The 27755-nt window shown below is 48.1% G+C and overlaps 1 protein-coding gene across 6 annotated transcripts in view; it reads left to right on the top strand.

Annotated features, from left to right (window-relative positions):
- The window catches only part of LOC119456525 (ATP-dependent zinc metalloprotease YME1L-like), a 98806-nt gene that overhangs the window by 15370 nt on the left and 55681 nt on the right, over window positions 1–27755 (top strand). For 5 of the 6 annotated variants that reach the window (XR_007467609.1, XM_037718350.2, XM_037718353.2 and 2 more), the window contains 4 exons: window positions 8075–8182; window positions 13622–13752; window positions 21646–21744; window positions 22005–22146. Coding sequence is in view for 5 of the 6 variants with exons in the window: in XM_037718350.2 (XP_037574278.1) it covers window positions 8075–8182; window positions 13622–13752; window positions 21646–21744; window positions 22005–22146 (480 nt within the window). In the remaining variant the exon portion in view is untranslated. The remainder of the gene's footprint in view (window positions 1–8074; window positions 8183–13621; window positions 13753–21645; window positions 21745–22004; window positions 22147–27755) is intronic. The other variant, XM_049669938.1, reaches the window with a different exon arrangement.

Below are 27755 nucleotides of genomic sequence, written 5' to 3'. Positions count from 1 at the left end.
GTATGCAATGCACTGAGAAGTAAAAATAAATAAATAAAAAATAGCGGTATAGCAGAAACAGAATGTTTAAAACATGATTGCAATACCACACTACGATATAGTAAATGAAATTCAAACAAAATACATACCAGTATTTTTCTTTTATACTGTGGCAAAAAAAAATATAAGAAAGAATACCCTAATTTGGGTTTGAGCCCACCACATGCTGAAAAAATTGCTGAACAAATGTGTTTTTGTTTAGGTTCATATTTTCTGTGTACCATTTGTTTGTGTTAAGGGTGTTCGGAACCAAGAAATGCAACATTTGGGAGCCATACATTGTGCGAAGTCAGGGTAGATCCCATTTCTCTTTGCGTCTGGTGCTTGTGTGCGTTTGTGTCACCGATGACAGTTGGATTATGAAATTAGCCCGAGGTAAGCTCAAGTTATTCAAGGTGCGAAGTATGGTAAATGACACTAGATGATGGATGGGAGATATTCTATGTTTAGTAAACAATGGTCTGATATGGGCAGGTAGTCTGAGCCAAAAACTATGCAGATAGCTTTTTTTTTGCAGAAGTAGTACAGTTAAACCTGGATATAACGAAATTGACAAATTCCCGAAAAACTTCGTTATAAAGAGGATTTCGTTATATGCAGGTTCGGCACGAAAATTCGAAAAATAAACGTTTACCGTATTTACTCGATTCTAACGCGCCCTCAATTGTAACGCGCACCCGTTTTCTGTTTTCGTCGAAGCACTCATCCTCGGAATGTCACACCAGGTACCGGATGTGTGGACGCGTGTCGTTTCGCACAAGCGCGAGGCATCGGAAACGAAGAGCGAGCGTCACGATGGCGCCGTAGCGTCGTATAGTGTTACAGTAGAACCTCGCTGTTACGTTCTCGGGGGCTGCGTTTTCCCGGCTGTTACGTCGTTTTCGACCAGTCCCGGCACAGCTCCCTTAGAACTCAATGCATTGGTAACCCCGCTGTTGCGTCGCAACTGTGGGACTGTTCCTGCATCATACGTTGCGAACTGCCACCCCGCGCCGGCCCGAGCGGCCATTTTGACTTTTCATGTCGCTTGGCTTGGTGGCTTGACGATGGCATTGGCCGCCCAAAGTGCCGGGGGCGACAACTATGACGTATTTTCGGTTTCCGCCAGCAAAAGTATGGCCCTTGAGATCCGTATTTGCTATATAAAGATGGTGTCCATGACGCGCTGTGGCCCTAAAATTGGTTTTGGCTCAGATATTCTGTATATAAGGGTACGGCCACGCTAGCTGCAAAAAACGCGCGCGTCATGCAGCGAGCGGCAAGTTGCCGCGCGTCAGCGCCTTGCCGCGAGGCCACCGTGGCACGCGCGTCTCGCCGCGCAGCAGCGCGATAAGATCTCCCGCGCTCTCCGAACGGGCGAGCAACACCGCGAACGCTCGTTGTTTCATGCGAGAGATGACGATTGTCGATTGAAAACCCGGCGCGGACCGGCGGCGTTCCGGTTGTGATTAATGATGGCTCCGTGACGTCACCCTCATTGTTCTTGATTGGTTATTCATCCCGCGGCACGCGGCATTTGCCGCAGAACCCATTTCGCGCGGCACGCCGCAAGACCTCCGATTTCTGCCACTTTTGCTGCGCGTGGCATGACGCGCGTTTTTGCTGCGTGTTTTTGCCGCTAGCGTGGCCGTACCCTAAAGTCCAAGGACGATAACGCAGTCGCCGCGCGCCGTATGCTGTATGTGCGAGTGAAAACGTGCGAGGGAGGAAGGAGGTGCGAGGGAGGGAGCAGGGAGGAAGCGCGCCTTCTGCCGTTGCGCTCGAGGCACCGGCGAGGGAGCGAGGGGGGAGGGATAGCGGGGCGGCGCGCGGTCGCACAGGCCGTATCATGAAAGCGATCTGCGTTGGGGCAGAGTCTAGCAGTGTAGGTGCGTAGGCGGCTCGCGGCTTTCTGCGTGCTGTGTGTTCTCGGCGCTCAGTTAGCGTTGAAGCGATAGACAACAGCACGAAGGTCACTTCGCCCGCTCCTCCAGCGGCGCTGCTAACGCCGCCAGCGTTTGACAGCGCGTGTCCGCGCTCATCGAGTCTGATGTGCCACAGCGTGTACCAGTGCGTCGGCAATATCAGCTGGAAAAGGAGAGAGTGCCGGCTTGGCGGGCTAGGCCAGCTGCAGCAAGCGGCAGGATCAGATTTGAATGAAGGGAGGGGGAAAGGTCACGCCTGCGGCGGCAAGATCGCCGGGTCGAGGGATGCAGGGCCGCCTCGCACACGCACGCACGCACACGTGCGCTCGCTTCGCATTCCGTCGCGGCGGGGAAGGTGCTTCCGGTTGCTGCTCGCGCAAAAATGACAAAATTTGGGGCGAAATCTCTAGGTGGTCGGAGGGGAAATTTCGTTATATCGAGGGGGTCTCCCGCTGCCACTTGGTTACGTAGAGGTCTGAAATACATGTGCTTCTATGGAGTAACGGGGGGGAATCGAAAAACTTCGTTATATCCAGGAATTCGTTATATGGAGGTTCGTTATAAGCAGGTTTAACTGTAGTTGGTTTAGATGCACGCGAGCTGCAGTTCCCCACACAAGATGACAGTAGCTTATTTGTGAATGAAATAGTGAATGATATATGAATTTTTTGACGTTCACGGGAAACAAGTCGCGACCTCGTGAAAGAGCTCCTACAGATTTTGATAAGTTTAAAGAAAGATAACGGAAGTGATCAGCCCATTTAAGATGTTCCTCAAATTTTTCGCCAAGAGATTTATATTTACTTACGACTTCAATGACGTAGTCTCCAATAAGCAGTGGGATTGGTATCGTAACATTCCGATTTATCGAACTAAAAGTAACTGCCTTTGCTTTATTAAAATTATTCTTTGAGCTGTTTACATGTGACCAGTTATGGAGGCTTTCTAATATGACATTCGCTTCAAGCAGGAGCTCATTCGATGAGTTTCCAGATAAAAATAAACTAGTGTCGTCGGCATATATTATAAGGTTACCTGTCTTGGAGATATGAACGAGATCGTTTATAAACACGTTAAAACGGAACAGACCTAAGATGCTGCCCTGCGGTACTCCACATTGTATATATATATACAGTAAAACCTCGATAATTCGAAGGTCGCGGGACCGCGAAAATTCTTCGAATTAAGCGGATTTTCGAATTAACCGAAATGAATAAAAAAAAAGAAAACAAGCAAGAACTTGCCGCAAAAAGAAATCACCTTTATTTTCCATGTCCGAGAAAAATTACTCAAAGTAATCACCGATGCGGGATTACTTGGCGCGCTGGTTCGCCGCCCCTAGTGCCATGCTCTCCAGCTGGCTCAAAAAACGTAGCATACAAATATCACCCGCACTGCGCTCAACAAAGTTGCGGACGATGTTCACGGAATCGATAACTGCCGCGAAAGCGGGCGTGGTGGTGCTTGACTCCAAAAATTTGGACTTGCTGGATATTCCGGACTTCAAAAATGCACCATCAGGGTTCCTATTGAGTTCATGCATTTTCGCACCCAATTTTTCGGACGAATTGAGACCCCAAAGTTCGATTTTGCGGACTAAATCGCTCTTTTCTAGCCGCGCTACCCAATCTTGGAGGCCGCCATGTTGGATTTTGCACTGGCTTGAATTCCAGTGACTCGCTGTATAGCCTCCAAGATTAGAACGCGCGCTATCAATAGAGAGCTCGCGCAATCCTCCAGTCTCGGAGGCCATGCCATCGTTGTAACCATTTATTGTGGGATTTTTTTTTTTTTTTTTTATTGGGACAGCAATTATATGGACACTTCAAGCGGATTTTCGCAGTCGGCGTCGCCGCCCTGAGGATCCATACAAAGTCCAAGGGCGATAAAATCATCGCCGCGCGCCCGCCGTATGTGCGAGTGACAGCGCGCGGGGGACGCGCGCTTTCATGGAGAGCGAACGCACGGCGGAGGCGACTTCCTCCCTCGTGCGAAAGGCCGTGGGGGGGGGGGGGGGACTTCTACTGATCTAACAACTGCGTACTTAGCGCCGGAGCGGTTTCTCGCGCGCAGCGTATCTTGAAAGCGATCTCCAGACGGCTCTGACCTTTCGTATGGGCTGTGCTCTCGCCGCTCGCTGTGAGCTGCGGCGGCCGCGCTCGCTCGTGCGCGCTGACACCACGCGTGTTAATTCAGTGAGTTTTCTTTTTCTCTCTCTCAAGTTTCGGTTGCTATTTTGAACGTGGCGTGTACACCGAGCAGGTGTCTCGGAGACCCATGTCTCAGTGATCGGCGCTACCTCCTGTACCTTCGCGAGAGCTAAGCGGTGCGAAGCTCGTTTCTTAGATCTCCATGGCGAACTCCGTTGGCGGAGATCGCCAACGCGGTGGCGTTCGTGTCGACTGTACACGGAGACGACGTCATTGCTGCGCAAATCCAAGCAATTCGATCCTCTCCAAGCGTAGTATGAGGCAGGGCATTATTAAAGATTTTTTTTAAAGCCGCACTAATGACTTTTTTTTTCGGCCGAACGAGTTTTCCGGACTATTTTTCAGTCCCCACGAGCTCGGAAAATCGGTTGGCGACTGTACGGAGCGCCCTAACCTAACCGCCGCACGTTGCTACTAGCCGGAAACTTCGAATTATCCGAATAGAGCCGCGCGGGCCATTCAAATTATCCGGTAGAATTTGCATTGAGAATGACGGGACCGCTCAAGTTCTTCGAATTAACCGAAATTTCGAATTAACCGAGTTCGAATTATCGAGGTTTTACTGTATATATATATATATATCCAGAACTGGAGCTACAGCCATCGACGCATACAGATTGCTGCCGGTTTTCAAGGTATGACCTTATCAGCTTAAGCGGATTGCCTCTTATACCGTATGCATCAAGTTTATCTAAAAGAATATCATGATTAATACAGTCAAATGCTTTGCTGAAATCAACAAAAATGGCCAGTGTTAAAATTTTATTTTCAATGTTTTGCAAAATTAGCTCTTTTTGTTTAAGTAGCGCAGATTCTGTAGATAAGCCTTGTCTAAAACCTAATTGGGAATCTGTAAACAGGCAATTATCATTAAGGTAAATTTCCAAATGCTTGAGCAAGATTTTTTCTAGTGGTTTCGAGAAAATCGGCAGAATTGATACTAGTTGATAGTTTCCCATGTCTTGTGTCGTCCCAGATTAATGGATAACTATCACTTTGGCTAGTCTGTCTGGGAAGGCAGAGGAGGTTATCGATAGGTTAACTATACACTGAGGTGCAAGAAAGTCAGCTACAAATTTAATTGGTTTTACTGACAGACCCTCTGCGTCAAGGCTGGAGCCAAAGCCATTAGTGTAGCAAAAACTTCGAATGGGTGGGTAGGGTGGAGAAAAAAGGAGTCGGCTGTCTGTACAGAAATTAGGCAGGTAGCATCTTTGTTGTAGTCTGTTTTAGGGAGATCAATAAAGTGTTTATTAAAGCTATCCGCTAGTTCAGTACCCATTAAGGTTACACCGTTTATTGTAAGACCTCTTGTAGAATTGGAGGGCTTGGGCATGTTAATGGCTGCGTTTATTATTTTCCAAACTAATTTTGCATCACAGCGGCCATCCTTTTCAACTATATTCCTGTAATATTCCTTACCTGCCTTACGCAGCTCACTGTTTAATTTATTTCTAAACTGTTTGAATGCAGCCAGGTTGGTCAAATCTCGGCTGGATAAAAATTTTTGATACATCTTGCCTTTCGTTTTTATCTGTTTATAAAGAGACAGCGTAATCCATGGTTTTCTAATTTTTTTAGTTTGGTGCTTTGGTGGACCACAGGAAACATGCATCATATATTTTACGAAATTTATTTATAACAATATTGTACGCTTCATCTGCACTCCTATAAGTGTAAATTTCGGACCAGTCAGCACCGTTTATCATTTCTCTAAATTTATTAAGATTTGTGTCATTAATTGACTGATAGGTGCTAAGGCCTTTTCTAGAGAAAGTTGAAAGTCTTTGTACTACCGACACAAAAATTGGACAGTGGTCACTGAGGTTGGACGACAATGTACCAGCACATTCGACAGTAGTGTCTGTGTTCACGACGTATAAATCTATAGTTGTCTGGCTGGAAGCAGTAATTCTTGTGGGAGACGCAATCACGTTTGTAAAACCATTCGATTCAATTATGTTGGCAAGACTAAGTGACGTGTAATTATCTTCAGCTACATTTATATTGAAATTATATTAAATATGTGTTGACATTAATGTCTAAATGTATGTTGTTCTGTTTGATATAATTGGAACTTTATTCATGACCATAGTCTGCAATGCAGAATTTGTGAATGTGGCTGAAGTTGTCCAAGGTTATTCATGGTTATTCGACTGGGGTGTTTTCAGTTGTTGGGAGCTATACTCACGGACAACTTTTCTGGGCTATGAAGTGAAAGCTATGGGGGTGGAGCACGGGGCTGTATTTGTACACAATGTATTCCGGAAAAGCTCAGCACTGGTTTCGGTTTCTTGCATAATTTCTTTGCTTTAGTGAAGGCAGAGACCGAGTTCTGAACAGTGAGCAGTGCAGCCTGCGTCGGAGCCCAAAAGCGACCTCGCCGTCAATTAGGACTTAGACACGCAACCGATGCTTGCGTTAGTAGAGCTGATGCAGCAGTCAGCTCGCTCACTCGTTTGTACATGCCGACGCCTGCAATTTCCAGATGGATTCGCTTGGTTTCCGCATAGAGGCTGCAAACACTTGTTTTGTGTGCTTTGACAGTCTTTTGCTGCTGAAGTTGGCCAACCGCCTCTCAGGGGAGTTCATTGGCGAGACAGCAAACAACAAACGTTCACCAGAAAAAGTGGGTGCTATATTGCCTTTGAGGAATGTGTAAAACATGCGTCATTCTCAGGTGTGCGAAAACTCGAAAGGGCAAACTCAAAATACAATAAAATACCAGTAGCTGACTGTTGAATGTTACATATCGTTTCAAATTAGGTGCTGTAAAAAAACAAAACAATATTGTTTTTGATTTCCCACATAAGAAAACCTAAACAAAACTGTGGGACTACTTCCAGCAGCCGGGAAAGAGGTGCGCTTTGGTTCTGTAGCCTTCGCGTCATAGCAAAAGAAAGTTGTTTGCGAGTATAGACATCACAAGCTTTATGCAACATGTCCTAGCTGTAGCAGGTCTTTTGCGGTTGATTATGCGCTGCTAAAAGATTAGACTGTCTCACTCATGACCAAAAACTCCTCCTGAAAGGAACATGCGTGCGTATATGCCATATACGCTGCCAAGCCTGTGGCACTTGAAAACAAAGCATTGTTACCAGGGGGACAATATCACTCACTCTCAAGCAGTTGCCCAGCCCACAAAGACAAACGGGAGTCGAAGCACAATGGTGCAGCCCACTGCACATTCACCGGGGAGGCAGGACACAGTAGGATGGACATTGTGAGCAGCTGTTGCATGCGCCTTACCAGATTGCCTCTGTCTGTAAAGCCAGCCTGACTTCATTTATTTAGGCTAGGTCAGTATTTAGGGTTCTGAGTGCCTAAGGCATGTTTCTCACCACTGTCCCAAATTTTCACGTCGAATGCGTATTGCAGCAGTAATATTGCAGCAGTAATGCAGCAGTTCTTGATTGTGTGCTGAAAAGCCAAACTGCTATTGACTGCAGTAGTTTCAACACATTCATTACCTGAAACTACGTGGGGAAATTTTTCTGCTAACATTTTAATTGTTCACAGATTTACTGTTGGCTTTATTGCATTAAGAATGTTCTGATGAAGAAAATATGGTCAAGTTGCAAATGCTGCATCTTTGCTCACATAAAGTTTAAAACATAAAGTTTATTTGAAGATGTATTACAAATTGGCAGTTTTGTCCAAAGGTGAAGCATTGAACAGGATAGCCAGGTTCATCAAGCTCCTTGCATGGTGTTCGAGCAATGTGCAAAGGCGACATGGCACGACGCAACACGCGAGACAACTGCTGCCGCGCAGCAGGAGCAGTGCCCTGGCAGGTACCAGGCATCTCACAATGCTGGTGTGATGAGGGATGCCGGCAGTAGCTTTACAAGCATTGTACCTCGATGGTGTGCAAGATGAAACCGATTGCGTTTTTCAGTCCCAAATGTTCTCCCCCTTCAGGCTTCACGAGGGAGCAGCTCAGGAGGAGTGTTCCTTTGCTGTCTTGTCTGTTCTTGGGCTCAAGCACTTCGTTGTACAGATTCACATCATCGCTGGAAACCAAGCCACGTAAGTACTCTGCCTTTGTGCATTGTGATGCTACACTTGTTGGTGGCAGCACATCAGCAGGGTTTCTGCTTTGCTTGCAGAACAGGGGATGTGCTCCTAGCAGTCGGTGTGCATCCTAAGGATTCTATGAATAGCTCGTGCAAATGCCTATAAAGTGCGTTTTAGGCGCAAATGACAGAACTTGAAGCCATCAAAATTAAAAATTGATTTTCTGCGCCTGCTGAAGCATCCTTTATAGCTGATTGTATAACTTTTAGATGTTAAGTGCTATCAGTTAGCTTTATTTGATACAGTCTTCATGGACTGCGCATGTGTACTGTGAGAAATGTGTTTTTAAAATTCCCAATGCATGCGCGTCATGACCTGCTGGCCAACAGTGGGCCATGGCACTTGTGCAGCAAGATGTTCTCCACGCCAGTTGTGATGATGTTCACCAATGCACACCATCAACAATTCAGGAAATACTGCACATTCACACAGACAGAAATATCAGGTGTGACCCACTGATGGCCTAGCGACATGAACATGCTAAAGAGCAAAATTTATGATCTGTCAAACTACAGTAAAACCCCGGTGATACGAACCCGGCTGGTACGAATTTCGGTGTGATACGAATTTCGTAACATTCCCCGGCCGAAGTACATTGCTCACAATACGAAAAAAATCGGCTGTTCCGAATGTGTTGCCGCGCCGCTACGGATCATACGAACGCATGAGCAACAGCGGCGCCGGCCGAGCCAGTGGGGCCGCCGGCACAGCGGGATCTGGGCGGGATCCATAGTCGCCAAGCAACCGACTACATCATGTGGCTGCGCAATCTCTCAATGGTCCTCACGTTGAGCGGACTGGACCACATCACAGCCTAGCCGATGCTTAGCAAGAAATAGACGAGGTCCGCTGCAGCAACGACGACCGAGGCGCAGCCCCGATGGTCAAAACGCTCCCTGCACTCGACGTGCTCAGGTGTTCAGTGGCGTGCGAAAACATTCCCAAGATTACGTGCTCGCACTTACACGCCTTTCAGAAGGCGATCGTTGATGATTTGGACAAGAAGAAAACGTCCCGTTGATACGTTTTTCAAGGGACCGCGAAAAAAAAAGAGAGAAAAAAAACCCCGCAGTTTTGCCCGAAAGGTGAAGCACCGGAAGCGCAGCAGCAGCAGCGAGCGAATTGACCTTTGCGCTGTCTCTCGCTTCAACGCGAACTAAACGTCGAAGGCACAGCGCATACGAAGCTACTGGCACTAGGCGCACTTTGTCAACATCGCAGACCATTTTGACGATAAGGTCTGCGCGGGCGCGCACTATGCGCACGTCGCAGATTGCTTTCAGGATATGGCACCCGCGCGGGTGCATCGTATCTGCAATGTGCCGGTCGCTTGTTGCAATGTACAAGCTGGCTGCACCGCTAAATTTACGTGACCGCCACATTCAAACGCAACGCAACATGCTGGTACATTATAGATTGGCGAAGTATCATGGGGAACGCCCGGTTATTTGAACGCGAAAGCATTTGCGATGGTTAATTCGAACATACCGCGCACCGACAATGCTCTCAGTAGCGTGCCAAATCACGTGGCGGCGCTTCCGACTGGCATTGCTCCGACACCGCAAAAGCTTAAGCGAGACCCCTCAACACCGCGCGGAGAAAAAAAAAAAAAGAACCGCGGCATCATGCCAAGGTCGCCGTTTCGGCATGGCGCTGGAACATGCGTGTACGTGCCGATGTCTCAGCCAACGCTGCGGCTGCAGCGCAGAGGGAAGCAACGGCGGAGGCCCACTTCGGCCAACGCTCGCTTCAACGGCAGAAAACGAAACTTCAGGGAGCGGGCTAAGCGGCGCCGGGCCGGCGGGAGCGGCGGACGCGCACGGAGACAGTCGAAGGTGAGGGGGCTACGAGGGTGTTGAGAGGAAGGGCGAGGGGAGCCACCGAAGCGACAGAGTTGCCGAGGCCAAATCCGCTTCCCTGCCGCCCTCCTCCCTCACTTGCGACGGACCCCGCGTGCGCCTGTCGCCGTGTCATCTCCATCTTCACAACCACAATCTCTCTCTTGCTGTGCCTGCGCCGCCCGCTCCCTGAAGTTTCGTTTTCTGCCGTTATTGCGAAGCGAGCGCGGGCAGTTTCGTGGCCCTTGCTCGATATGTGCTTGCGCGCCGCGATATTTCACGAATTGCACCGATCGTACGTTGTGCTATGGTGCACGAATATTTCAAAAATAAGGCCTTTTAATTCGAACAAATCTTTGGGCCCCTTCGAGTTCGAATTATCGAGATTCGACTATACATGGAAGTCAATGGGATTTATAAAAGTCAGGACTGCGAAAATGCGACGTAGCAGCCGGGAAAACGCAGCAGCGAGAAAGGTATCAATGGGATTCCACTATTAGAAATCTTTTCTGGTAAAAATAAATTCATTCTTCTTGATATTGTGTATGTTTTGATGATACAAATTTCGGGTGATACGAATATTTCACGCGACCCCGCGAGATTCGTATCACCGAGGTTTTACTGTAGTCAGTGGCTGTCACAATTGTAATTTAAGCGCTAATGTCCACCTGTTTGGAGTTGATGTTAAAGTACTCTTGTGCATACACTTGTGTACATTTGTGTACAGCTGCGGAAAGAGATTAGCACAAGTGACTGATGACCGGAGCAGGAAAATTTCGGTACGCGGCGCTCTTGTTGCCGTGCACACTGGTATCTAAAGTGCCAGATGATTCATGTTTGAAAGACAGTGCCTGGCACTCTCGTTTTAGGCATGCTAGGGAACAACAGTGTCGTGTACCGCAATTTATCTGCTCCGGTCATCGGTCACGTGTGCTAATCTTTTTCCACTGCAGCTGTACATTAGTGTGAAGCTTGTGTACTGCAATGTGCAGACGTGCCGGCTGTCCAGTGACAAGGAAGTTTTCTTTCAGGCATGCAGTTGATTGGGGGGAGGGAGCAGATGAATTTTGGATTTCCTGACTTTGAAGTACCTTTCCTAGGACTGCGCTCTCAGTTGATCACTTTCAGGGATTGCTTCACTTTTGCGTAATGCGTCATCTGACGCAACACCTCGCCTGAAAGGATAGCCCAGCATTCTGCTTGCTGGCTTGGCCAGTCTACATACACTGGAAGCAATAATTGCAAAGTGACTGACCCACAGTGTTGTCCCTGACTGCATTCTCGCTTATTGACTACATGTCATTTAAAGCTGCCTACAACTGCTGCTGATCTGCTTGACATTATATTTTTTTGCTTTCCTTTAAAGCACAGTTTGTTAGCAGGGGTTACAAGAGTCTACTGCCTACTATGCCATTCTTCAGTTATGCTAGTTTTTTTCTTCTCAACAAAATAATTTCACATATTATATAGAGTGCTGTCTCCTGACACCGCCACTGGATAAAGAAAAGGTGCAGCCTGGTGTTTGGATCGAAAACAGTGTGATCCGCCAAGGCACCACATGTCGGGGGCTGTTGTCTGGCATCGGCATAGAAATTGCGCCAGGAGAGCGCTTGGAACACCGTTGCGCATGGAAGCCGACAATGCAACTACGGCTGTCACGTTCGCTCCCATTGCAGTGTGCCCGACGCGGCAGGCCACACCTCTTTTTTTATCAGCGGCAGTGCTCCCGAATACAGTAGACTCGCGATAATTCAAACTCTCATAATTCAAACATTCGGTTAATTCAAACAAATTAAAAATTTTTGGTTGGCCTGCTATGATTTTAATGTATTTTAAAGCCACTTAATTCAAACTGTGCCATTGCGTTAATTCGGTTAATTCATACTTTTCGCTTGTACGTGCTGGAAAATATCTGCTGCTTTTGTCGCTTCTAACTGAACATTTGCATTATTATATCCCTAACAGGTCGCAAGTAAAGCCGATTGCCTGCCTACACGTGTCAAAGCGGCCAAGCCGTGCGCACCAACAATCGCGTGTTGAGAGGAAAGAAAAAAAAACAATACAAAACTAAGGTGACTGAGACGGCAGGCGCGGCATGTAATAAAAATGACGTGCTTGACCCTCGGCCAACTCCGCACGCCAACGCGTTTTATTGTTCCATCACCGGCTGCACTGCCGTTCTCATCATGCCGCCTCGATGGAAGTATCGAACTCTGTTCGTAATGGAGAAATTGGCTGCAATAGAAGTTGATGCTGGAGTGAAGACTTCAGTAGCACTGAAATATCGGATATCGAAGAGCACGCTGATGACCATGATGAAAGCGAAGAACAAGCTTCGGAACAATGCAAACCGAATGTGGCACGTCACCAGGATGGAGGCGTGCCAGGTACAGCATAAACAGCATGGCGTGCGGCGTGCGCTGCCGCGGGCTGTGACCACGACGGCGTCACTGTTGTTTTTGAACAATTGTCCGTGCCACACAATGTGCATTACGCCTTTTTCAACGATTTGGAACTACCATCTATATTTCCACTATTGGAACAACAGCCACTCAAGCATTCCTGTCGGCGTGGCCCGAGTCAACAAGAACGCTGCACTATGTGCTGCCGTCACGCAATGTCGTAAAGGGTTACTACGCAGTTATCAGAAGATCATGGCTCGGTGGTGCTTTGTTTACACGTGTGCGATTTCTGATAGCGGTTCGCGGTGACGTTTTACCTTACGAACACCGTGTTTTTTTTTTTTTCACCGGAAGAGACATAAATAACGTAATTTTACGGCTCTTGTGTGGTGTGGCTGATGCGGTCGTAATGCCGAGACCATGATGTCCGAGACCTTCGCAGAATGGCGGCATGCCACAGTAGTTTCCGAAATTTATGCTTCCAGCCAACTAGAACGCTTTGCCCTCGTGTGCAGGATACAGTCATGTCCCGCTGGTCGCAAAATATCTAACAAGCTCGAATAAAAAATCTCGGCAGCACTTGCAGTTTTGAAATAACAGGTGATCGGAACTGAGCGCCGTTTTTAAAGAGCTGCACAACACCGCACTTCGTTGTTTTGATGGACGTTTCTAATGGAAGTTTGCAGCTAGGTGCGTGAACGCACCTCGAACAAAACTGACACTGAAAATCTGGTTCTCAGACCAAAGTGCTGCAGAATTGTAACTTTTTACTGCAGAATTGTAACAATTTTACTTGTAAGGGCGACTCCATATATAACGAACTACTGATATAACGACTTTTCGCGGAACTATCGAGTTCGTTGTAGATGGGTTCGAATGTATTATTGAATATTGTGAACGTTTCATTACAACACAAGTTGGCATATTGCCCCGAGTCATATTTATGACTACTTTTGATAATTCAAATTTCTGATAATTCAAACGAAATGCTGTAGTCTCCTCGAGTTTGAATTATCGAGAGCCTACTGTAGTGATAAAACATGGTGATGTGTGAATCCCATTGTTTCTATTTTTATGGCAAACAGAAGACAATAAGGCTTCTTTTTGATACAGCCCCCTTATTTGTTACCTGCTTTCTTTCTGTCTCGCAGTGTACACACCTTACCAAATTCGAGGGTTCAAGACGAGGAGTAGACAAGCAGGGGATACCCATTCAGCCCTTGTGATGAAGGCTCCCGACTTGAATGAGCGGTTTTTGGCCCTCAGAACAAGAAAGGACAAGGTACGCATGACATGGTTGAAATGTCCTCCTTCAGTGTGAGGCCTCTGCAGTGGCCTAGCGTGAGTAAAACTGTCTGCCAAAGTGACCAGGTGAATGCAGGCCAGCAAGAGCCATTTAAGAAGACCACACACACCTTGTGCGAAAAGTAGCCCAGAACAAGTTTAAACTTTCATCCAAGAAATTCATTTGGAGATGTGGGTCGTTTGAAATTAAAGGGCCCCTCACCTACTGTGGCCATATTGAGTTGACAAGTGCAGTGCATACAATGCGCGCAAATGATTGTGTCTGCAAAGTATTACACCGTTAGGCGCCACGAAAAGACTTGAATTTGCAAACCAAATGCCATGCACCCTTCTCCTTGTGGGCGCGCCGCGCTACCAGCCGGACACAAGTGCGCCTACGTTGCTGTGACTCACTCACTGTGACACATGACTTGGAAAATTATAACATCAGTTATTTGTTTGATCTGTTGCTTCAGTAGATTATTTAAACATTAAAGAAATCATGTAATACCTATGAACTGAATGTCTGCAAGTCTTTTTTTTACTCCCTGCTGTAGTGAGAGGGACGTGCTTCCGTTTTGTCTGCTTGTTCCCACATTGTACAGTGGGGCACAAGAAAACTAAACTAGTATCTGCACTTTAGTACCAGCTTCCAGTGCAAGATTGTGTTCTTTGATCCGCTTGCATCTGCCGCAGTGCTCGTGATTGTGGCACTAACTTATACCGCTAATCAGGTGTTCTCGTGCAGAGCGCGCAAAACAAGACAAACTCAACAGCTTGTGCGTGAGACTGTCACCGGAAGTGCACCACTCAGAAAGATGCGCAGGAAAAACAAATAAATAAAGAACGGCGGGGCTCGTGACATATTTGTCACGCGATCCCCCAGCTCCAGTATAAGAGAACGCGGGGAAGGAACTTTGCTTGCGGAGGCTAGGCGAGGGGCAAGTGGCGAGAGGTTCTATGCTGACGGTGAAGCTCGCCTCCTGAAATCATGGGTTCGCGACACTTCAAATATTTCTATATCTGCTATTAATGAACTAATTTGAAGAATTATTGCGGTAGAACACTCCTTAGAGGGCACGTAACAACTTCCAGCGTACAACCAAAATTTGCTATGTGACCTGGTGAGGGGCCCTTTAAGTGCACTTTGGTGGTTATATTTACACACACACATCTCAGAGATGGGTGAACTTTTTAAAAGCATACAGAAAAGAAAAAAAAAAAAAGAAACAAGAACGGTCAAGAAGAGGTCATCACCAACAGTTCCAATTTTCCTTTGAACTAAAGCAGGGCAGTACAAACTTTTGCAGTAGTATTAGTTTTTTAATTTCTAATAAAATTTGAAATACAAATACATACAAATACAAAAAGTCAATGGCTCACCAAGGCAAAAGTATGTATCAAAGTACTATATTAAGATAAAAGAAATTGCCTTGGCAAAAATCACAAAATTCACTTTGAGCATAAGGTGGATGTTCTGCTGCTGAGCATGACATCCTGGTTTGATTTCTTGCTCAAGAAGCTGCATAGCAATAGATTTAAGCGCATGTTAACACTTTCGTGACCGTAGGAATATCGGTAGTTTTCAGGTGGTCTAGGAAATATATTTTTTTTCTGCCATGCGAAATGCTTGATGTTAAAGTGTATAGTATCAAATTGTAGAGGAAGAAATTAGCTTTCCAACGGTATTAATTTCAAACAACATATTGATGAAAAATAGTTCAAGAAATTATCAAAACAAAAGATTGTAACAAGTGTGTAAAAGTTAGACAAAAACATCAATGCTGCTTCGCAAGAAATAAACATAAAAATAAGAAATGTACATTTTGAACTCCAGGGCCATATGCAATAATCCTGCAAATATAAGCTCTGTATGTACAAAATTGCTTTAGAAACATAGGAAAACATTAGCTCTAGTCAACTGCCGCACCCATACGAACCGCTGCGCGGCACTCTGGAGCACGATGCCAAGGTCCACTCCCGGCCGTCTTCATGCACAAAACTTCAATCTCGGCATTTCTTCTGGCTGTTAATTGCATTGTTTGGTCCTGCCCGAACGACGTTTACACCCTACAGATAGGAACTGTGACCTTTAGAACACACCGGATATAGTAATTCGATCAATGCGCGGCAGCGATGAAACTGTGCAAGAAGAAAGGGAAAATCATCAGTGGATGCCTGTTGACGTTCTGGGGCAGTTTGACGCACTTTTGCTTTTCGTACCAAAGTCTGACAAATCAAAGTCGTCTTCCAAGTCTTTGCTGCTATGATAATCCAGAAATTCGAGCCCAGATGCACCGGAATCCATTGAAATTCACTGTTTCCGTGCAGCAGCGGCATGTGGCATTGACACTATCTTCAAAACTACGAGCGCTCGTCTCCCCGACTACAAAGGCGCTTTAAAAATCCCTGTGGGGTAGAAAAGAGAAACACAAAAGCAAAACTGATAAAATAGTTTCTCTTTAACCCATTAGATGGTGTTAGCTGTTCAGAAGCACTCCGAGAGTGCGAAAATTTGATTTTGTAACCATCGATAACATGCTATCGATGGCTTGAAAGTGTTAAAGAACCCCAGGTAATCAAAATTAACTCAGCCTATTGTGCAGCTTTCGGACATCAAGCCCCAGTGAGTAATAAGTGGTACTGGTCACCTTGCTTCTTACAAAAATGTCCATGTTTATGCAGCTTAGTACATATGACGGCATCAGTTTCAGCTGGTTGAAGAGTGAAGCAACCTGTTGCAGTGTCCTTCACAGCTCAGTTGCCACTCTAGAAAGGTGAAGTGTGTCAAGCAATCTACATAGGCATGATGCTGTTTGCCACACGTCTTTCTCTTTCGAGTCTCTGTTCTCGTCTAGCGTCTGTGCTGCTTGAGCCCCTCGTGAAGTGTTCCGGTAGGAGAGGAGGGGCTTCGAAATGCGGCGTCTCGGTGGCTGGCACAACAGGTGGCGAATCCTCGTGCAAGGAGGGGAGAGAAGCAGGATGGGCAGCAGGATGTGGTGCCTTCGTTTCAGCAGCGTTTGAGATGACGCGGGGTAATATGTCTCAAATGCTGCTGACACGGCTCCCCTGAAAATTGCGCCTGCCCTCAGGCGCACGTGTCGTCATGGCGTGGCGACAACTCCGCAGTGTCTAAGGCAGGTTGCTTATATTGTCTGAGTTGCTCTACGTTGACGGTTTTGTCGTTCACCTTGCCGGGCACATGGGGAACTCAGGCGATCGCCGCAGGCCTTCGTAGTGAGCGTCCAATGCGCCGCGAGCGTCTAGTTCGAGTAAGGCGAGACCCCCTGGTTGGAAGCTCGGCGTCCGCCGCCTCTCATCATAGCGGACCGTTGCTTCGTGTTGGCTTTGCAGGAGCTTTTCTCTTGTGTCTTCCAAGACCCTTCGCCAATTCGTGCAACCTTTGAGACTCGTCAATGTCTTGCTCGGCTGATGCAATGTTGAGTTCTCCTGGCAGCTTCGGGGGGTAGCGGGGACGACCACTCTTCGGTGAATCCTTCAACAAATCTTCTCGTTAGTATGCCGTTATTGATTTCGTAGTTGGAGCTCTCGCTGCGAGCGTCGTTCCGGAATTTTTTGCCATTCCGTGTCTTTCTCCTGAAATTTGCGTAGGCGAGTGTGTTTGCTGACGATTACTGCATAGCAAGAGAGGTCCCGGGTCAAAATGCTCCGTTTTTTTGGCTCTGCGTCCTCCGACTGTCTTGATAACGCATCTGCCGCGGTGTTCTGGCGGCCATGCTTGTGCTTGACGTCGAAGGAGTACTCTGCTAAGTTGAGAGTCCACCTTGCAAACCGGCGGTTGCTAGTCCCTTTCTGGACGAGATACGACAAGCTGTAGTTGTCCGTGTACACCGTGAAGTGCGGGTGCCTTCTCAGGTAGACAGAACTTATCGATGACCGCCCAGTGGAGAGCCATGCATTTGAGCATGTTGGAGTGCAGGCCACAATCGTGTTTGTTCAGTGATTGGCTCGCGTGCTCTATGATTCGTTCCTTTTCGTCTTGCGCCTGCGAGAGCACTGCCCCAAGTCCAGTTTGTGAGGTGTCGACGTGCAAGTACGTCGGACAGTCATGGCGAAAGCTCAGCAAAAGCGGCGGGTTTTTCAACGTGTGTTTTATGGCATTGACAATGTCTTGATGGGCCTCCGTCCACACGAAAGGAACGTCCTTCACCAGAAGCTGTTGTAGCGGATACGTAACTTTTGAGAACTCTGGCAGGAACTGCAGGAAGGAGTACAGCTTTCTTGCGTTGCGGTGAGGCTCGAATTTGTCGAAAGCGGCGACTCTGGCATCGTCGAGCGTTCGCTTCTCGGCGGAGCTCACGTAGCCGAGAAAAAAAGATTTTGTCTTGAATGATCCTAGGTGGGAACCCATCCCAGCAATCTGCCGGAAATAAATAAAGTTCTTCTCTCTCTCTCTCTCTTGAATGAATTGGCATTTGCGAAGGTCCATTTTCAAGCCGTTGATGACAACTCTTCTAAGTTGAGAAAATTGAGAGCTTCTGTCAGTGTAGCTGCTCCCTGTCCAACATCGTCCATATGCGTGGATGTCTTAGGTAGCCCGTCAAACCTGCGATGCATGACTTTTTGCATCATTTGAGGAGCCTTGCAGAAGCCGAAAGTCATTCAAAAGTATTTCCCGTTTGGAGTGACGAACGGGGTCTTGTGAATATCCTCCGGCCTCATCCGTATTGTGAGAAAGGCTGTCTTTATGTTCAAAACGGTGAAGTAGACCGATTCTTTCTCGTATAACGTCGTCGATTGCGTCCTCCATGACAGGCATTGGGTATGACGGGTTGACGGTTTTTTAATTCAGTTTGCGGCAGTAGTGGCACACAGCACAGCTCTGCGCTGTGTGATTAACGAGGAAAGCAAACTTCGCCCCACCGGCGTGGCTCGGCCAGCTCGTGGCCTCCACGATTGCACTGATGCCAAGGTGACCTCGGAGGCCACGTTCAGCTGCCAGCCCGCACGGCGGGTGGTGTGCCACAGGGAGAAGTGAATGGACAGCCTGGGCCCCTGATATTTCGCTGGGGAGATCTCCGAGGCTAGGCCTAGCTGCGGCTGCCTGCGCAGTGTGCCGTAGAGAAAGAGAGAAGTGAATGCTGTACTCTTTTGCACCACCACACGACTCGCGCAAGCTTGCACGTGACCCCCGAGATTGTGCCGGGGAGATCTCGAAGGGCACGTCCAGCTAAGCAGTGAGCCGCGCAGTAGAAGTGAATGCACTAATCTTTCACACCGCCGCTCGTCTCGCACAGCCAGGCGCGTTTCACGCTAGAGAGTGAGGTCAGTGGAGAAGTGTGATAATGAGCTGCTGCTTGTATGCAGGTGCGCAGCTATGCATGGCGGCGAGAAAGACCAGTGTTGCTCGATGACGTATTCGACGCACGGACGCAGGAGCTTTGAACTGCCGCGGCATGCTGAACCCCGTGGAAAATGTTGCACTCAGCACGCAACGGTTGGGTATTTTATTGCGATAGCAATTATATGGACACTTCAACCGGATTTCTGCCGTCGCCGTGAGGTTCTGTGTAAAGTCCAAGGGCGATAAAATCGTTGCCGCGTGCCGTATGCGCGGGCGAAATTGTGCGGGGGACGCGCGCTATCACGGAGAGCGAACGCACGGCGGAAAGCAAACGCGACCGTCGTGCGAAAGGCCGTTGGGGTATGGGAGGGAGGGAGGTGGGGTGACGCTGTGCTCCGGCACCAAAGGCGTATCTTGCAACCGGGCGCAAGGGGAAATTGCCACTCAATCTCCCACGCGAAAGCAAGAAAGCAGGAAGGCAGCGCGGGGGGGCGCAGCTTTTACTCTGCCAACAACCATGCTCGTACGTTACCCACCTGTGGCGACACGCCCTACGCTCTTTCACATCTCGTGGAGGTGCGGGGGCAAACTTGAACATTTAAAGACGCCTAACACGTCATTTGAGCGGTGGGAGGTACAGCTGACCGGCGATACCCTGGCGAGACAAGAAGCTCTCGTCCAGCAAGTACGTCGAGCAGCCATGGCCAGTGGGATCCTGGAATGAGGACACCACCCACTCGTCCTCAAGATCAACGCTCTCGATCGACTAAATAAATGTTTTTCTCTCTCTCTCTCTTCTTTGAAGCGATAGACCGCACGAACCTTCGCCCGCTGCGGCGGCTGCGCTTGCTGCCAGCGTTTTGACAGTCGTCTGCGGTCATTCAGCGAGATCTATTCATGTTTGCTTGTGCGCGCTGACACCACGCTTGTTAATTCAGTTAGTAATAGTCGAGCCTATCTCACGTGCTCATTTTGCAGCGCCCGCTACACATTCAATGCTGCCCGGATCGGCAGCTACAGGTGTGTATATAGTATCCCTTCGCACCCACACACGCTGCTCACGGGAAGCGCTTCTCATCAACACCACCGTTTCACACGCGCCTTGTCGTGGTCATCGAGTGTCTCTTCATGTCGGTCTACTTACGCCGCAGCACACCTGCTTACTTACTAAGCTCATGTTTACTACAATTCATATTGGTACCAAAGCCGCTCACCTTACTTCGTATGACATTGCTGTGGTGCTATCACATTCATTGCTTCGCCCTTAGGGCGAAACTGTGACATTTTTTGGGGAGACAAATCTAGCTCGTTATATCCATTGGCAGGACAATTTCAGATCATTAAAACGAGGCTTTAAATACATGGCTCTCTATGAGGATTTCAAGGGGAATTTCATTTACTTCGTTATATCCATTATTTCGTTATATCCCGTTTCGTTATAACGAGGTACGAGTGTATCAGGTTTGGGAGGATGTGAATTCTGAAAAATTTCTTGGCCAGAATGTATTAGGCACAGTGCATTCCATTTCGGCAAGGTCTGTGGTGGTGGTTGATGTGAATTTCTCAACCTGACAGTGACAACAAAAGCACCCACGTGTGCTATGAGCAAGCTTCACCGATTACCAACACCAGAATTGCCTTTGACATTGTGTGCTGGGCACTGAGGGCTGGAAGCATAGGGAAATAAATTAACGCAAAAATTTATGTATTCCAGAAGGGCGCTGGTACGATAATTAGGGAAACGTTGACAGTCACCTTAGCGTACTCTAAAGCGGATGAAGGCAAAAGCCTGTGTGCACACGAGACATTAAATTACTTGACATTCTCATTCCAATGCGTTACTTCCTGTTACTTTTCTCCCACCAAAGGTTGTGGGCTCAATTAACTTTACCTTTATTGACTGTGTCCTAATTAACTTTGCCCTAATTAACACCAAATGTCACAGATTCGAGTGCCTTAATTAACTCTATTAAATGTGCCTTAATCAATTTTCCTTAACAGCTAAGGTGGTGGGTTCCACTCTCACCAAAGGTCGAGGGTTTGACTCCCACCAAGCATTGTGGGTTCGAGTGCCTTAATTAACTGCCTTAATTCACACCAAAGGTCGTGGGTTCGAGTCCCACCAATGGTCGTGGGTTCAACCATCAATGGTGGAACCATTAACTTTGTGCCATTGAATTTTGGTGCCGTAACGCCAAAAACACCAAAGGTTGAGGGTTTGACCAAAGGTTGTGGGTTAGAGTGCCTTAATTAAGTCTATCTTAACTACAAAGGTTGTGTATTAGACCATCAATGGTGGCACCATCACTTTTGGTGCCATTGAATTTTGGTGCCAAAACGCCAGATGGTCAATTTTTCGATAACGTTGGATAGCGGATTTTTTAACCCATGAGCCACTTAAGGCTTTCGCCTTAATAAAGGTCCATAAACCATCAAGGACTTCTTTAGCTGGAAGCAACCATCATAAGTGAACAAAATATTCTACCTTCACTTTGGCACTTATGAATGGTACAAATCAGATGGTATGAGCATTTTCCTAGATCTGTGATATTTCACTCTACTGCCAGCCTGTTTCATTGTTGGCAGGACAAGCAGAAAGTTCACTCGGAAACTGAGCACAATGAGCGTCTGAAGACGCTTCTGTCCGATGAAAACCTGACCCAGGAGGAGCAACAGAGACTTAGGGTGGGTACCTTATTCATGTCGTTTTAACGTTTTCGCATTTTACCTTGCAATTGCATGGTTGAAGAAAAAAATAATAAATTGTGAAAAAGCCAACTTTTGAAATTTATGTATTATTAATTTTGCTTACTGTGGTTGTACATGATCATATCCTAAATCAGTAGCCTGCGTATGCTCATACTGTTAGTTCAGCAGCTGGTGTAGGGTTCATTGAAGCCCCAAAATGGAGGAGAGGAGATTGCGATTAAGTGGACTGTGTGCAGGTTGCCTTTGCTGAGGGCTATGTGGCGTGCGACCCCAAGGCCCGCACAAGCACCAAGCTCCGAGTGTTCAACATCTTCCGTGACCTGTTGGGCATCATCTTGATCCTGGCAATCCTTTTTTCCTTCATGGGTGAGCTCTCTGGTACCAGGAAAAACTTATTTTTTCTTTCTTTTCATTCGCGGCTTTCTTTTCTTTTTGTAGACAGTGTAAGTGCAGTTTGTCAAACCACTTAAGGGGGGACGCGGCTTTCGTATCGCGAAAAATGACCAAAAAATCGATTTTTCGAAAAGCACATATTCCGTTTCTATAACTCTTTCTTTATCTGATTCCGAAGTATGAACGCTGAAAACCGCGTAGAAGTGCTCAAAAAATTTTTTGTAGCAGCCAACGTGGCGAAAAAATTCCGTGGAAATCGCGAAAAAACGTCGTTTTTCAAGCCACGATATCTCCGCAACGGCTCAACCGAGCGCCGCCATTTTGCCCTTGTTGGAAAGCGCATTTCTCCGTCTTTAAATTTGCCGCGCCAGCCACCTTCTCCATTCAGAAGCAAGCGCACAAAAAGCAAATGTTTCAAGGCCGTTTCGAGGCCTCCGATTGGCCACGCCCGTCACGTGGCCAATTGGAGCTTCGCCATTGGCCTCGTTGGCGGTGCGCGTCTTCTGCTACCGCGTCGCCGCGCGCAGGCCGCGCTTCTCGGCGCGCGATGTTCGTCTGTACGTGCGGTGTGTAGTTTCAGAAGCTTACATCTGATATCGCCCGTGACTCGCACGTCTGACTTTCGCCTCGCATTGTTCGTGAGCACGTACGGAGCGTAGTTTCGGAAGCGGACTCCACAAGTGATAAGCGCCTCCTCGCATCTCGGCTCACCAGGATCGCCAGTACTTGCGGAACGTAGCTGACTTGTGTTGTGATACGCGCCTCTGTACATATCGGCTTGCTGTCAGTGCGTGAGGAGCTTAGTTTCGGAAGCTGGTTTGTGATGTGATACGCTACTCTGGTGGACATATCGGCTGGACGCATTCATCAGCGCTTGCGGGGCGGGCGTAGTTTCGGAAGTTTACTGGTGACCATGGGTCGGCGACCGCTGAAGTACAAGACGGCTCGTGCTTACGGCACTCGTAAGCGAAAATCGCCGACGGTGAAAAAGACTGCTTCAGGGTCGCGTGGCCGTACTGAGCAGCATAGCCCAGAAGTCGCAGACGAGGACTCCACATGCGAGCAAGAGGCGTACGCGCGCCGATGATGCCGTTCAGGAGCCGCCGCCGAGCACTTCACACGCGGCCGGAATGCCTACTTGTGTCGACGATGTTGAGGAGTCGCTCTCTGGCACTTCATACGCGGGCGAAACATCTCGTGCGAGCAGCAGTGGCACCGTTGAGCTTGTCGCGCCGCATTCCACATCGTCAGATGCATCCAGCGATCGCGCCTCGGATGTGTCCGATTCTCGTCTCGGCACTTCGCACGATGTTGCTACGCCGTCTACAGGTAGGGGCGGCACCATTCTGGCACACCTGGAGCCGCGTTTTGTATCGGCCGAAGCATCCCGGGAGGTCGCCGCGAAAGTGCAAGCAAAACTAAGGCTACGTTCACACTCGGGAAGCGGCAAGCGGGCGGAAAGGCCAAAGCGGCCGGAAAATCTTTTCCGCGTTTGTCCAAGTTGTTCACATTTGTTTTGCTATCGCCGCTGCCACCGCTGCCGCTTTCGCCCACATCCATCTAGTCTGCGTATGTTTGTCGGCGTGGTGGCGCTCATTATCGCACCATTTCGAGCGGTATGTTCATTCATTTTCCCACCCGTCATCAAAAGTGTTCATTTCGCGCAACTTTGCGTGTCATCTGCGACCTTCGGTAAATTCCTCGTAGCCGTTCCGTAATTCTCATACGGGCACGTTATCGCTGAGTAAAAGGTTGGTGCCTAGGCGTGATTATATTTCTTTAATAGCTTTTATTTACAGGTTGTAATAACATTTCATCATTTCGTATTATTGGCAGCGCCTCCAGTACACCAAAGCTAAAACCCGGGCTGGCCCTTGTGTTGGGGCTCGCCGAAGCCTGCGCGTTCTACGTGAGACCTGAGACCTATGCTCCCAATCAAAAGTCTTTATAGGAGGCGTTGTCCCAATCTATTGTCACGACGAGAAAACCACCGCGCAACGAAACAAGCGCCCTGCGACTTCTGCAACATACCGCGCCCGTGCGAGCAGAATTGCGGAGTGCCAACAAGGAATCTGCCCAACTTTTTTCTGCCACAGAAGTGGGCGAAGAAATTGTTTTTTATACTTCTACCTACTTGTTTCCTAGAAATGGACAATGAATAAACGGAAGGAGCGGACACCTCGGAAGCGGCTGTGGTGGGTTCGCCCAGCTTTGCAAAAGCGCGAGAAGTTGGGTCACCCCAAGGCTTCGCGACCGGAGGCTGCACCTCTGGTCGCGCGACGTTGAATACTATCTCGAGTATTGCTGACAGTACGTTTTAGTACCACTCTTGTCGTAGAGAAAGTGGTGGATCTAGATCGCGTCGAGCACCATCGCAGCCTACACTTTTGGTGCCATGTACAATTTTACGACCGGATGTTTACATGCTAGTGGAGCTTCCGGTCGAGCGGAACGACTTTCCGCCGCGATTCCGCCTCGCCATGGCGAAAAAATCGGTCCGAGACCGATTTTGCTTTCCGCCTGGTTTTCCGCCCGCTTCGCCGCCTAGGCGGGCGGATTTTTAGAAGTTTTTGCCGCTTCCGCCTGCTTCGAGACCAAGTGTGAACGTAGCCTAAGTTCGGTGTCGGCGACCGCGCGGAAAATGGAACTGACGGGTGAAGGCGAGGTGCTTGCCGGTACGGAACAAGCGGAGGAGTTTCTCATCGTTCAGATGACTGCCCTGAACGCGCTTCTCGGCAAATCTAAGTGCCAGCAGTGCTCCCAACCAGGACTTTCAGTTGAGCTGGGAACGAGACATGGGTTAGCGGCGCAAATGATACTGACGTGCGCGTTTTGCGGCGCTGTCGCGAAGGGGTGGTCATCGCCGCGAAAGGAAGGCCGCAAAATTTTTGATGTCAATATGAGAGCAGTACAGGCTGTGAAAAGTATTGGCAAAGGGGCAACAGCTTTGACCGATTTCTGGTCTATAATGAATGTCTCCCATAGAGGGTTGCATCACAAAACATTTCAGAAACATCTCAAGGCTGAGTTCAGACCTGCCAGTGAGACAGCTGCTGCCAATATTTTTTCCGATGCTGTGATGGCAGTGCGCAATGTTTACAAGGAGATGGACCCTACCTTTAATAACAAAAATGTCACAGTTTCGCCCTAAGGGCGAAGCAATGAATGCGATAGCAACACAGCAATGTCATACGAAGTAAGGTGAGCGGCTTTGGTAGCAATATGAATTGTAGTAAACATGAGCTGATTAAGTAAGCAGGTGTGCTGCAGCGTAAGTAGACCGACATGAAGAGAGACTCGATGACCACGAGAAGGCGCGTGTGAAACGGTGGTGTTGATGAGAAGCGCTTCCCGTGGGCAGCGCGTGCGAAGGGACACATCTGTAGCACTGCACTGCCGATCCGGGCAGCATTGCATGTGTAGCGTGCGTTGGAAAATGTGGCCCGACTATTACTAACTGAATGAACAAGCGTGGTTTGAGCGCGCACAAACAAACATGAATAGCTCACACTGAATGACTGCAGACAACGACCGTCAAAACTCTGGCAGCAAGCGGATACGCCGCAGCGGCGAACGTACGTGCGGTCTATCGCTTCAACGGAAACTGAGCGCATGAAGGTCAGAGCCGTGTGGAGATAAGAGACGGTGCGAGCGAGCGACGATCGCGGCTGTTGGCAGCGTAGAAGTGCGCCCCCCCCCCCCCCCCCCCCGCTTTCTTGCTTGCCCGTGGGAGAGATAAGAGACTGTGCGGACGAGCGACGAGCGCGGTTGTTGGCAGAGAAGTGCCCCCCCCCCCCTGCTCCCTCCGGCGCTGGCTTTCCGCTTCCTTGCTTGGGCGTGGGAGATTGAGTGCATTCGCTCTCCGTGATAGCGCCCCGCACGCTTCCGCTGGGGCATGCGGCGCGCGGCGAAGATTTTATCTATACGGAACCTCACGGCGACGGCGATGGCAGAAATCCGGTTGAAGTGTCCATATAATTGCTATCGCAATAATATAACAGTGGTTTATGATGGGACATGGTTAACACGTGGCCATACATCCCACATAGGTGTTGGCACAGTCATAGAATTTTTCACAGGACTGGTGCTCGACTGCGTGGTCCTATCAAACCGATGCCATGGTTGCACACTTGGCCCCAAAGAAGGGGATGAAGGCTATGATGATTGGAAAGCATCACACGTCTGCCAAAAAAACACAGATGTGAACTCTGGCAGAATGGAGGTTGAAGCAGCATTGACTCTATTCAGGAGGTCCCTTAGCAAACATGGTTTGCGATATACAAACATTGTTTGTGATGGTGACAGTAGAACCTTTGTAGCACTCTGTCAGGACCAGACCTATGGATTTATTCCATTTACAAAGGAGGACTGCATCAATCACGTCAAGAAAAGGATGGGGACGGCTCTGCGTGCTCTGGTCACAAAAGGCAAGAAAGGGCAACCTCTTGGAGGGAAAGGTGGCCTCACTCAAGATTTAATAAAGAAACTTACAAATTACTATGGAATGGCCCTGCGTGACAACGACAATGTTCAAGACATGCAAAAAGCCGTGATGGCAACATATTATCATATAACATCTACCGATCAAGACCCCCATCATGACCTTTGCCCGCAGGGGCCCCAAAGTTGGTGCCAACATCAGGCTGTAGAAGCAGAGAAGAACCCTCCACCTCCTCACAAGTACCGGCTTGGAAAGCATGTTGCCGAAGCATTGCTGCCCGTGTACCAACGCCTTTCTGACATGCAGCTCCTCAGCCGTTGCCTAGGGAAAAAAACCCAAAACGCTGCCGAAAGCCTTCATTCGGTCATATGGTCGCTGCTGCCAAAAGATAAAAATGCATCATTGGTTGCGACAGAGACAGCTGTCCATGAGGCAGTCTGCAAATACAATGCTGGGGCCCGCCGTGCATATGCTGAGTATTGTGCAACACTTGGACTGCAACCGGGACAACATGCTCTTCGCAGAGCAGCGGAAAAGGATGTCTTGCGGAAAAAAAAGTCAAGCAAGGCACATCAAACCAAAGGCAGGGCACTCAAGAAGCCGCGCACTGAAAAGGACACAAAAGACTACAACCCCGGTGCCTTTTGATAATGTAAAATCTAAGGTACAACTTTGAAAGCCTTTTTCTCAAAATGACTTTTCTTGCTTCCTGCTTTGCTTGTACCACTGATTTCTTCGTGACCACTAGGTCTATTTCAGTTCCGTTTTTTCCCCTGTATTCCTGTATGTACTGTCCAGGGCATGACACTCTTGCTTTTCCAGTTTGACTTTACTACTATTAATGATTCAGCTATTTGCCCACAGCCTAAAGGCCTGTGGTACAGTCACCTCTTAAAAAATGAGAACTAAAAAAAATTACGTTGCAAATAAAAAAATCTAAGACTGTCACGACCTCAACCATTCATCTTAGAATGCACAGTGCTTTGCACAAGTGTTCTATCATATTTATAAGCGATTCAGGCTTGGAACAAGGCCAGAAGGAGAAAAATATTGTACATAAAAAAGTTCTAAAGATATCTTTATGAAATTTATACAGTAGTATCACAAAAACATTGCAGATAAGTCTGCCAATTTTCATAAAAATCCACACAGA

The sequence above is a fragment of the Dermacentor silvarum genome, chromosome 6 (assembly GCF_013339745.2).
Source record: "Dermacentor silvarum isolate Dsil-2018 chromosome 6, BIME_Dsil_1.4, whole genome shotgun sequence".
Taxonomy (NCBI): Eukaryota; Metazoa; Arthropoda; class Arachnida; order Ixodida; family Ixodidae; genus Dermacentor; species Dermacentor silvarum.
The sequence above is the reverse complement of the archived record's forward strand: the minus strand, read 5'-3'. Positions and strand labels throughout refer to the sequence as shown.